Source organism: Poecilia reticulata, linkage group LG9, assembly GCF_000633615.1.
Source record: "Poecilia reticulata strain Guanapo linkage group LG9, Guppy_female_1.0+MT, whole genome shotgun sequence".
NCBI lineage: Eukaryota > Metazoa > Chordata > Actinopteri > Cyprinodontiformes > Poeciliidae > Poecilia > Poecilia reticulata.
Genome location: NC_024339.1, coordinates 3,540,356 through 3,551,944, shown reverse-complemented (window position 1 = coordinate 3,551,944; position 11,589 = coordinate 3,540,356). Strand labels below are relative to the sequence as shown.

General features: G+C 38.5%; 2 protein-coding genes across 2 annotated transcripts in view; both read left to right on the top strand.

Annotated features, from left to right (window-relative positions):
• zbtb26 (zinc finger and BTB domain containing 26) overlaps window positions 1–11,589 on the top strand; it is a 1,115,122-nt gene that overhangs the window by 788,692 nt on the left and 314,841 nt on the right. The gene's annotated exons all lie outside the window — the stretch shown is intronic.
• ppm1f (protein phosphatase, Mg2+/Mn2+ dependent, 1F) overlaps window positions 3,850–11,589 on the top strand; it is an 11,956-nt gene continuing 4,216 nt past the window's right edge. The window contains exons 1-6 of the mRNA XM_008417418.2: window positions 3,850–4,143; window positions 5,306–5,515; window positions 9,404–9,534; window positions 10,278–10,474; window positions 10,552–10,740; window positions 10,832–10,975. Coding sequence (XP_008415640.1) covers window positions 5,340–5,515; window positions 9,404–9,534; window positions 10,278–10,474; window positions 10,552–10,740; window positions 10,832–10,975 — 837 coding nt within the window. The 5' untranslated portion in view covers window positions 3,850–4,143; window positions 5,306–5,339. The remainder of the gene's footprint in view (window positions 4,144–5,305; window positions 5,516–9,403; window positions 9,535–10,277; window positions 10,475–10,551; window positions 10,741–10,831; window positions 10,976–11,589) is intronic.

Below are 11,589 nucleotides of genomic sequence, written 5' to 3'. Positions count from 1 at the left end.
ATAGGAGGTCGAAATACTGTTGAATGAAGGGGACTCCACTCAGTTACATGGCCTCATCAGCATATGCTTCCATAACTGTAATTAGCATAAAGGTACACCATCAAGGCTGAATGCTAATAACAGAAAAAGCACAATGATAGTGACTAACATCTTGTCCTAAGTTTTGGAACACGTAAAGTCCAGCCTACTCGTTCTCATCAATACCTCGACCAATCTGATCAGATTTGGAGCAATAATGACAAGTCCATGGCATATAAATAGAGGAAGGTCCAGGCACAGGTTCCAAGTTGGAGCCAGGCATAAGGACAAAGCCAACAACTAATAAAGATCTGAAAGAAACAGAAGTCAGGTTTACATCATGGAAAGATTTCAGGTAAGAAATGTACCTGTTTGAAAATTATAATTATAATGACTACACATTAGTATCCAATAAAACTTAATAGACAAGTAAATTAAATAACATGAATTCAAATGTTCTGTCTTTTAAGACAAATTGTAGTTGTGACATGTGAAAATAGGAACCCCACAGCAGATMATTCCAGTTTCACTTGTTCTGTAGCACATTTTGTTTTTTCATGAATTCTAAGTAAAATGTTTTAGGAAAACATGGAAATCTTTTTTGAACTCCTTTTTAGACTGCTGTGTAAGTGAAAGTATTTTGGTTGTCATTTCCAGATGAGGAGTTGGAGCCATTACCTCTGGGTAAGAGGTATCCTCCAGAGCCCGATTGGCCCTCTCTGCCAGTCAGTTGATTAGAGCATGGAACTTATCTTGGCAGCATTACATACAGTTTATAAATGAGTTTAAAGTAAAACCGACATGATCAACATTTATAGATCGTTTGCCACAAATCAAATTTGTTACTTAATAGGCCATTTTACTGATGCTACTGCGATGCTGAAGTCTAATTCAATTGTCATGTGTTGAAATTTGATGTGGTTACTGTTTTCTTCCTGTGGAATTCATACAGTCATACAGTCTTGATTGTTGTGTATATGCAACAGCTGTGTATCTTCCTGCTGTGCCTGCTGATCCTCCACCAGTGTGTTGCCATGCCACTGAGCAACCAGTGTGTTGGAGAAACATTGTGCACCTACACCTTGAAAGACAACTACAAAGAGATGCCTATCCTTCCCGGAGATATCAATACACGCAGCCTCGCAGCCTGGGATTACCAGTGAGTGTGTTTCTAAAGTGTTTTGTCTTTTGTTGAGTTGTGGAAGAAGCTATAATCCCCTGAAATGTAAAGATGTTTACTGAAGCCTGAAGAATCTGAGCGCACTTGGCAACTGTTTTTTCTGCCTCTGAAACAATGAATTCCAAATAGTTTGGAACCCTTCCCAACTCAGCTTCAGAAGGGAGGCCCAGACTTTGCTGAGCACACTTCACTCTAAGAAATGAAATGTTGATTTTGCTTAACCAAAAAAAAAAAAAAGAAAAAAAAAAAGCAGAAGTAAAAAGATAAAATAAAATATTTGAAATATTTGCTTAGATTCTAGTGACATTTTATGCTCCACACTACACAGTTCTTCTCTTTATGCCGCTGTGAAAAGTGGAGCAGATGATTATTTTTTGTGTTTATGTCATGTGACATGACTTTAGAATATAATGTCCACATTACAATGCATGTAAAATTTTAGAAATGATCACCATTTGACTCATGATTTTCAATTCCTCAGGCCTTAAACTATAACAATAAAAGATAAGAGATAAGAYGTATCTGAGCTCATCTGACACTGTTTTTATGCAAATTGAAGTTACYTGGCAAAGAGCTTTCATAGGATGAAAAAGTATTTTATGCTCTCCTTGTTTTTATTCTGTCAACAGAGACAAAATTGACTTAAACCGAGAACCTCAGGTGATCCGTGAGGCCAGGTGCCAGGATAGCCACTCTAGCGAGAGGTGCAACATTGCCTTGGGACGAGAGATCATCCCCGTTACCCTTAGGATGCCTGTTCTGAGGAAAAACTCGGCGTGCTTCCCCCTACCCAGCTACTATGTAGAATTTGAGGACATTACTGTCGCATGCATATGTGCCTCAGCCCGCACACTGGAAGAAATAGCACAGGGTTGAAGACGGACGTCTGGAAATCTTTATTTAGTCAAAAAAGATGTGGCATCTGGGATTAGTGAGAACTATCTCTTCTAAACCATTGTGTTCATCAGTAAGACAGTAAACATTCAGTAGAAATCTGCAAATTAATTAGCTCTGTAAATGAAGTCATGTTAGATTCATCTGCATCATTATTGTTGTATTGAACAAGTTGTTTTAATAAATGTTAGGTCAAAGCATAAATATGCATAAAAACAACAATATACTAGTTAATAAAATGCTGAACAGTTGATGTGGAGTGAAACTCRTATTTATTTGACAGAATGATATATTTCAAGAGTTTGTTTTTGTTCATTTCGATTATGATGGATTATAGCTGGTGGTGAGACCGGAGATATCAATACACACAGCCTTGCAGCCTGGGATTACCAGTGAGTGTGTTTTTAAAGTGTTTTGTCTTTTGCTGAGTTGTGGAAGAAGCTATAATCCCCTGAAATGTAAAGGTGTTTATTGAAGCCTGAAGAATCTGAGTGGTACTCAGATTGGATCAAGATTCTTCATCGAGTTTAACTGCAGGGTCTGTAAATGATTAATCACATTTTGGTTAARAACAACTGTAAGTAAAGGAACATTTTAAATTAAAACTTTTTTATTGATAAGTTGATGAATAAATAGCAATTTATTCAGAAATAAATGAGCTGAATAATGAGCTCAACAAAATAGATATCTCCTGCTCAGAATCTGTTTTTCAGGTTATTTGACCATCAGACATGCTGCAAAGTGTTTAGTCACTCATCTGTGAAGTGTTTCAGAAATTCCTCAYCAATCATGGAACTTYTTTGAACAAATCTGTTTTTAGAAATGCTTAGCACTGAGATTATATTGAGATTATGTAGATTTGAATATCTTAAGTGATTGAGCAGCATCTGTCTTAATTAGAGCTAATGAAAACGTAAAATTCAATGTCTTGGAAAACTGCATTATTACATTAGAACAATAAATAACATTTTTAAAACCGAAACATCCATTCTACTACACAGTAGTTGCACTCAGGACCCATTCAGGTCTTCTTTTATATTAATGATATTACCAAAGCAGCGTGGCACAGAGCATGTGGCTCTAAACACTACAGCAGCATTTCACACTCCCAGTCAGTGTGAAATCATCACTGACTGGGAAACTTAACRCTGAACCTCAGGCAGCTTGAATTTGCTGCCTTTCTCTCTTTTTGTCTGACTCCAGAACTGTGGAAAAAKGTCAGTCCTGACCTCTTCACCTTTGCACAGGTTAGGTGGTTATGGCACTAACTCAAAAACAGATTACCACAAGTAACATGACAACACTTTGCATGACGCAAATGTTGTCATGTAGTTTTAATGGTTTTTACACTGGGACTAAATGACATCATGTTGATGTTYTTAGTTGTCAGAGAGACACAATGACGCCTTCCTGAGCTCAGAGCTTCAAACTCATGAAAAAAGGATGGATGTTATTTGCTAAAACATTCCTGGCAATCTTCCACTCTCTTTCAACAAACRGCTGAGACAGAATTGTTTTTGGTGTCGCCACTGTTTACCATCTATTTTACCTGCCATTGAAAGTATTCTTAAAAGTTTGTCTGTAGCTCGTGTATTCACACCAATCGGGGAGATGGAAAAGTTAAAACACTCAACAATTGTCATGTACCACATCCTACAGGTGAAAATATCACAGATTTCAAAAGAAAATTAAAACGGGAGGCAGCGGATAATATAGAAAATAGCACCACCTTCACTTCCGGAGTGCAATGGTCCCATTTCCAAACATGGTGTTGGTCTCTGCCATGTGGTCTGTCCCCACCCCTTACTGTTTGCTGAAACGAGCTCCTTCTCACAAGAAGAGTCCAACGTAAAGCGGAGCTTTTGTTGTTGTTGTTGTTGCAGGTGTGTAAACACCATGGATAGTACTCGCTCATTTCAGACGTTTTCATCGTCGCTGCGGATAGTGGAAGTAGGCAGCGTGGTAAAAACATCTCCTCTCGTCTTTGTGTAGCTGAAGGGCGACTTTCTGTCTGTACCACTATTCTACAAAGGAACTGTTTCTGTCTCAGGGTAAGACGAAAACACAACTTTTTGCTTGGGTTAAATTGAGCATTTCTGCACCGATTCGACTTTTTAGCTTCTGACGACACAATTCTGTGTGAACATGACCAACATTATGTTTAAAGAARCATTCYAAGGTKTCCGTATTCCGCTCGTCGAGTTTCTCCAGCTTTCTTCTCTTTCTAAGGCAGATGAATCCATACCGTTACTTATCCATCTTTAGTTGTTCGCTTTGTGATCCAGGCTCACCTGATAACCACAGCGGGAACTTAAGGATTTGTCCTTTGTTGTTTTCTAAGGACACGGTAAGTTTTTGAAACCTGATTTCCGATACGGGGATCATCATGCTGACTTTGAAAGGTGTTGGCTGGGTCTCTGCTGGGTAATTTACGGAAGCTTGTGTTTAACAGTGAAAAAAAAAGAAGAAAGCAGCACGACTTCCTGTTCCTGCATACTGACTTGGTTGTAATTTATTATTGTTCAGCAATATGAGCCACTTCGRCAATTGATCTGCTCCACAAAAATGCTTGAAAGTTGTTTATCAAGTTTTTGTCATATCACAGAATCTTCCCAGGAAACGCGCGTTTCTGAAGATGAATCTCTAATAGAGACATGAAACTGAAATGATTGGAGCTGCTGCTCTAATGGCCGGTGCAGGACCGTCTCCCCATCCATACTTATTTCCCATCTTTGATTTGGGAAAACCTGGGTTGGACAATTTTTGCTGGAGTTTGTAACATAGATTTACCAGTTTAACTAACATATATGTTGTTGGATCATTTTAGTGAAGTTATTAATTTGTAAMATCACAGTAATAATCATGTTTTTTTTCTACATTACACAAAGTTATYTTTGACACAGATATGGTTTGTTTTGTATTCATATTTCAGTTTATACTTAATCTATGATTAAAGCCATGTTTCCACTTCTGTACTTGCTTATATAATGGTTTAATTTACTTGTAAAAATAATAATATATTTTAATAATACACATGATTAATAAATCCTTACATTTTGAGTTACTATCGTCACTGAACTGAAGCATACATTTGGCTATTTGCTAGTTAACTGTCATCATATATTTGGCAATGAAAATACAACTTTTTGTTTTAATATATGATGAATGTCTACATGCCTTCCACCTAAACAGTAAAGTAATTTTTTTTATCAGCTGTTCATCAGATTGCGGTCTGCAGAGATCCCAAATGGCTGGAATGGAGGAGGAGGAGGCCCAGGGCTTCCTGAAGAAGCTTGTGGAGGAATTCCCTGTTGCTCTGGAAGAAGACGCTCCTTTGCCGATCAGCTTCCTGAGTCGGAGAGTTTCACTGGAGGAGCTGCAAGGAGAGAGCCTGGAGCTGGGCCAGAGGCTGCTGGCTGCTCGGTATGGATATACACTTCATTCATTCTTTTGGCTTGGCCCTCAATACCTGCTGTTTGTTACACATGCCAACTGGGGAATTTAGCTTTGCTATCTTCAGAAACAGTTTTGGAGCTTGCATGCATGCTGCTGTAGGAAGCCACCTGGAGGACCTGAGTCGTGCCGTTAAGAGGGGATCAAAGCACAGAAGCACAAGTCGTGTTTCTTTATTTGGTCCCGCCGTCTCTAAGAGGGGCTGCAGTGGGTCCTGTCCAGGGTTTACCACACCTCCTGCATTCTCACTGTGGGTAATAGGCACCATAAACCCTTACACTCCTCTTGAAGAATGGTTTCAAAAGGACTATCCCAAGTTTTTTGAACAAACCTTCTATTTTCTGAAGTATTTATCAGCATCCATAAATACTCTGAATTCCTGACTTTGCCTCATATGTCAATACTAGTGAAATCACATCCAAATCTGCTCTTGCTTGTAGCATTCATCCACCATGCTTATGACTCCACACCACACCAAGTTATGAATACCCTTTAAAAACTTTATCTCTCAAACCTCTGAGGATGACATTTTCCATCTCTTTAAAAGTTAGCTTTCATTTTTAAATGTTTGTTAAATACACTTTAGACATGAAGCCTACACATCACACACCTGGTTAGACAGAGAATGTTAGATTCCCTGGGCTTTTTAAAAAAATCCTTCATCCTTTATCCACCAGTCCTACGTGTACATGTGTTGCATTCTTCACATACTTCAGCAGCTCTCCCTCGCACTGCTCATTAATGATCCACTGTTAATTCTGCTTGGGGAAGCCACCACTGTTCTAAAAGAATAGCTGCTCATGCTATGTAAACAGTCAGAATATAAAGTGACGTGATGTATGCTTTTCCTTTTTGAGAAAGATTCAGACTTTTCAGCAGCTAACAGGAAGGCTGAACAGAATACAACAAAGCTGGTCTGTATTTTCTGTTTTAACTTTKAACCTCTGTTTGAKTTGGAAATGCTGGCCAGCTTTTTTAATATTTTGGGTTTAAGGTAAAGAGAGATTGATAGATTTATTAGCAATAGCTTTTATTGTCCTGCAAAGGAAAAATTCAGGTGTTAACTTCTCYAAACCTCAGAAACATTTGCCATCAGCAGAGCTGGCAGAGAACATGCCTTATGTTATCAGCTTGGACAGACGGTTTATCARTTCCTCGACTGTTAAAGGGTTGAAGATGGAAAATCTCTGGTTGTTTTTAGTTTCTCCATTTGATGAACTAAAAATATTCAGAGAGCTTGCATTGGTGTTTCCCAACCAGAAGGCTTGAATGAACAAAGAGGTCAAGGAACTGCTGAGGGAGAGACCCAGTGCTCCATCCCACCATGCGTTAAAGTCTTCCATCATCCTTCTTCCAAAAACGAACATTAGCAGTCTCAATGACTACCGGCCAGTGGCACCAACCCCCACTGTCATGCAGTGCTTTGAGAAACAGGTTCAGTCATATGCCATCATTACCGCTCTGCACACCACATTGACACATGTGGAACAGTAAAGGAGCCGTGTGAGGCTGCTCTTCCTGGACTTCAGCTCGRCTTTTGAGACCATTTGTCTGAGCAGACTGGTGAGGAAACTGGTGAACCCGGGTCTTCCCCATAACATCTGCTGCTGGATCACGGACTTCCTGACAGGCAGCTCCCAGAGGATGAGAGTAGGATCCCASCTGCCTTCAGCACTGAGCACCAGCACCAGCTCTCTACAAGGGTGTGTGCTAAGCCCCCTAGTAGGCACCCTGTACAATCATGACTGTAGCTCCACTGATGATACCACTGTGGTGGAGCTAATCTCTAGAGGAGACGAGGCCGCATACAGACTGGAGGTGGAACTGGTGCATTTATTTATTTATTTATTTATTTATTTATTCTTAACATCCTAGTTGTTCAGTGTTTCTTGGAGAATTGCTGTTTTTTAAAATTTCGTTGTAATTTATTTGTGCAGAATGACATTAAGAGGAATTCTGATTCTTTAGCTAGGCTAGCAGCTCTTTAACTATTGTTTACAGCTCCATTTGTTTTGTTTTTTTACTGGAGATTTTGAGGATAGAGTTAGCCAATATTCTGTTTGAATTAGTTTCAATTTCTGTATTTTATCATGTTTCATTAACATGATAAAATACAGAACATTTTTGATGTTCTCTGGGTAACTTTGGATTATCTTGTGTATAATGCCAAGACAATCATGATGAACCAACTATTAAAATAATCGTCAACTATTTTATTAATGGAGTAATGGAGTAATGGTTAGCTGGAGAGTACAGACTCAAAACAAGGCCTTTTGCTGAACAAATGGCCTTTTAATTACTACTGAACTCAGAGCAGTAATTAAGCCTAAGCTTTACAAAAATGTATACATTTTCATTATGATAACAAAGTGCTCTGTTTTTGTCCCGAAACTCTTCACGTAACAAGTTTTAGCTTCACCTGGTTCAAATTCTTGAAAACAAAAACAAAACAAACTCCTATTATGCACCTTTCACTATTCAGTTATTAAATGATTAATCTAAGAACTAATCAACAGATCAACTCTACACTGTATTGATATTCAGCCAACAGAAAGGCCTGAGCTCTTCCCGTGTTGATGCTGAAAGTGTTTTTAGTTGTAGATCCATTCTTTACTCCAAATGATCAAGCGTTYACTAAAGGTTTACTGTTATTGCATTTTAGGTAATAAAATGTCTATTTTATTGTCTTAAAAATGATTTATTTGTTTATTTGCATCTTTTAGTGTATTTCTAATATTGCATAGACAAGACTGAAGTGGTTAATTGATWAATCTGCAGATTGTGACCATTTGTTTATCTGATCMATAGAATAATGATTAATTAGCCCTACTTATGTATAAATGTATTTCATGAATAAAGTTACCTCTTCTTGATTGCTTATTGGCTGTSCTATAAATAGCTMAAAYTTGCTAAATAGTATCATCACCTAATTTGCRTAAATTGCCATATACATAGAACCTTTATTGAATASTGACATGAATAATATTGTGGCCAAAACAAAGTGAATAAAAGAAAATAAATATGTTTAGGAATACTTGTGGAATTTATTCAATGGATCCCAGTGATTTTTAGTTTGTTTTTTYATTCCATCATTCCAACCTACCTTCTTTTTCTGTCTTTGGATTGGAGAATCAAAAAAGAAACTGGTTGAGTTTCTTAGTTTTCATTTATTTGATTATTGAGGTTAGTTTATGAAGCCAGGTGAGATCAGTAATGATCGGAATGATCCAGCAGCACCACCTTAGCCTGAATGTTTTCTTTGCTGGTAGGGTCTCTCACTAATCCCTCTGAAAAAGATTGGCTAACGCCTAACAAGATGGTRTCTTGATGCCATCTTGTGGCAGCAGCAGCATATGTTGCCTCCATCTGTGGAAGTGAAGCCAACTTTTTAAGTCGTCTAAGGAATAAGAATTTTCGCACTGAAGAGGTGCTGCGTGTTGACAGCGGTGCAACTGATTAGTTCTTAGTTGGAAAACAATGAGTAAAATAATTATATAAAATGTAGAAAATGTATCACAAGCTCATRTGCTTTCTGACATGCCGACATGTTTTCCACTTTACCCTGTCAGGAAGAGCTCATATCCTGTCTACAGAAACACCATTGTTTCACCAGCTTCCTGCTTCCTACACTCGGGTTTCTTTTCGAAGATGTGGCATTTTGTAAAGGGCCAGGAGTGATAGATGACTTATTTCACTGTTGACTTTACCTGCTGCTTCTTATTGATGAAACTTCTTCAGGGTCTAGATYTTTTTAGAGCAAACTTATTTCTATTCTGGGCTTTATGTCCATCTATCTGCCCAGCTGTTTGTTGCCCAAGTTCAGAACTTGATCTGAATGTGCATGTCYGTGTGATTCAGGGGAGCTCCGTCAGGCCTCAGGGTCCTCCTCTGCCAAGCAGCGGTCACCCACCTTCTGAAGGACGACCTGTCTCCGTTTCACTGTCCGCAGGAAGCTCAAGCAAAACTGGAAGATGAGGAAAATGTTGTCTGTAAGTTGTTTTTTTAGTTGCCTGCTATATGTAGCAAAAATAAGAATGGGGTATTATTTTAGGACTGAAGCAATTAGTGGGATTAATCATTGTCTGTCTGTAATAKRAAGACTCAAAAAATGAATGCCATTTGGTGAAAGAACRACATACTCAGGGCAGTAAGTAAGTCAAAACTACATGAAAGGTATATACATTTTGGTTTGAAGATGAAAAACTCTAATTGCATGTAAATATGTTCTATCCAAAACYTCCCAATTGGAATTGTTTGATTTACGTGGTTCAAATTGTGTAAAAAACGATCTCCTATTAAGCATCTTTTACTTTCCAATTATGAACCAGTAATTAATGACCAGATCAGTCCCACAATGTAAGTTGAGTTGATGTTAAGTTGAGCAGAAAGGCCTGAGCTTTCAYATGTCAATATTGGAAGAATTTTGTTTTAGCTGCAGATGCATCCATTGCTACAAAAGKTGAAGAATTCACATTGTTTTTTCATTTTAGGTAGGAAAATGTTTATTGTCTTATTTAAAAGAAAATCAATTATTTGTTTATCTTCATTTCTAATACTGTATGAAAAGACTTGTTTGGGTAAATGAAAAATCTGCAGAATGTCAAATTTTTTATCTGATTASTCGATTAATCTACATAATAATTGATGAGATAATCAATTACTAATATATTTGTTTGCTGCAGTTGTATGCTATTTATTCACATTTTTATTTTTGGCTCTGCTCTACTTCCAGTGCTCGAGTCGGAAGCAGTCCAGCGGCTCTTCCTGAACCATCTGATAGATGTAGCACTCAGATGGAACCAGGAGCTCCCCTCCTGTCTTCCTCCTCCCAGCTTTSAGTGTTCTGTTCATGCTATCAAGAACACAAGGAGGAAGATGGAGGACAAGCATGTGGCGCTGACTGAATTCAACCAGCTCTTCGGCATTCAGGTAAACACCCTGAAAAGTAAACACTGCTTTGCCAGTGTTCTCCGTTGTCACTCAGCTTGGCTGTGATCCTGTTCTAGGATGGAGTAGAGCGGGCCTACTACGCTGTGTTCGACGGTCACGGGGGAGTGGATGCTGCCATTTACGCTGCCACTCACCTCCATGTTATTCTGAGCAAACAGGAGACGCTGCAGAGTAACACCAGCATGGCTTTTAAAACTGCCTTCAAGAACACAGACAACATGTTCAGACGCAAAGCCAAGAGAGAGGTATGGTGATGTTCTACAAGCTGTTGTTTTCTCTCCATGAACCACACTGTATGCTTCAGATGAATCTATATGTGGAGTTTTGTGTCAACAGCGTCTGCGGAGTGGGAGCACAGGAGTGGCCGTGCTGATTCACGGCCAGCAGTTGACCGTGGCTTGGCTCGGAGACTCTCAGGCAATGTTGGTTAGAAAKGGACAGGTTGTCACACTCATGGACCCCCACAAACCCGAGAGAGAGGTACTTGTTCTACTAATTCTTCCTGCTTTGTTTCCTGCTCTGCCAACAACAAATGACACTGGTACAATAGAATGGAATAGAATATACTTTATTGTCCCCTATGATAAATTTATAATGGACTCAAGGGTGTGCACTGAATAGTTGCTGCTGCCCAAACTAACAATAACATGCAACACATATAAACAGCTAAAAACGTAGATCCAAAACAACAACAGATACCCAGGTTACTGCACACCTTTCATACTATTTAAAATTTTGATTAAAATTGAAATAGTAATGATGTACCAAAGAGAATTTTAAAAAACTGAGTTAATTTTTTGGGGATTATGTACTTTCTTCAAGAAGGMAAGAGCTCATATTCCAAATGTGGGATGTGGGACAGATCCAACAATAACGTCTGAGGCAACATCACTGACATTATCTCTGCCTGTTTCTGGTTGTCATATAGTTAAATAACACTGAATCAGTCAGTTTTAAATTTGAAACAATTAGGAATTAATTTTTCACTCTTTCTAACAACAGTGACCTTAGAAGTCTTTGAATTCCTTTCTCATCTGAAGAGAATACTGTCCCATCATTGACTACTATCTTATAGTCAATGACAATGTGATAGT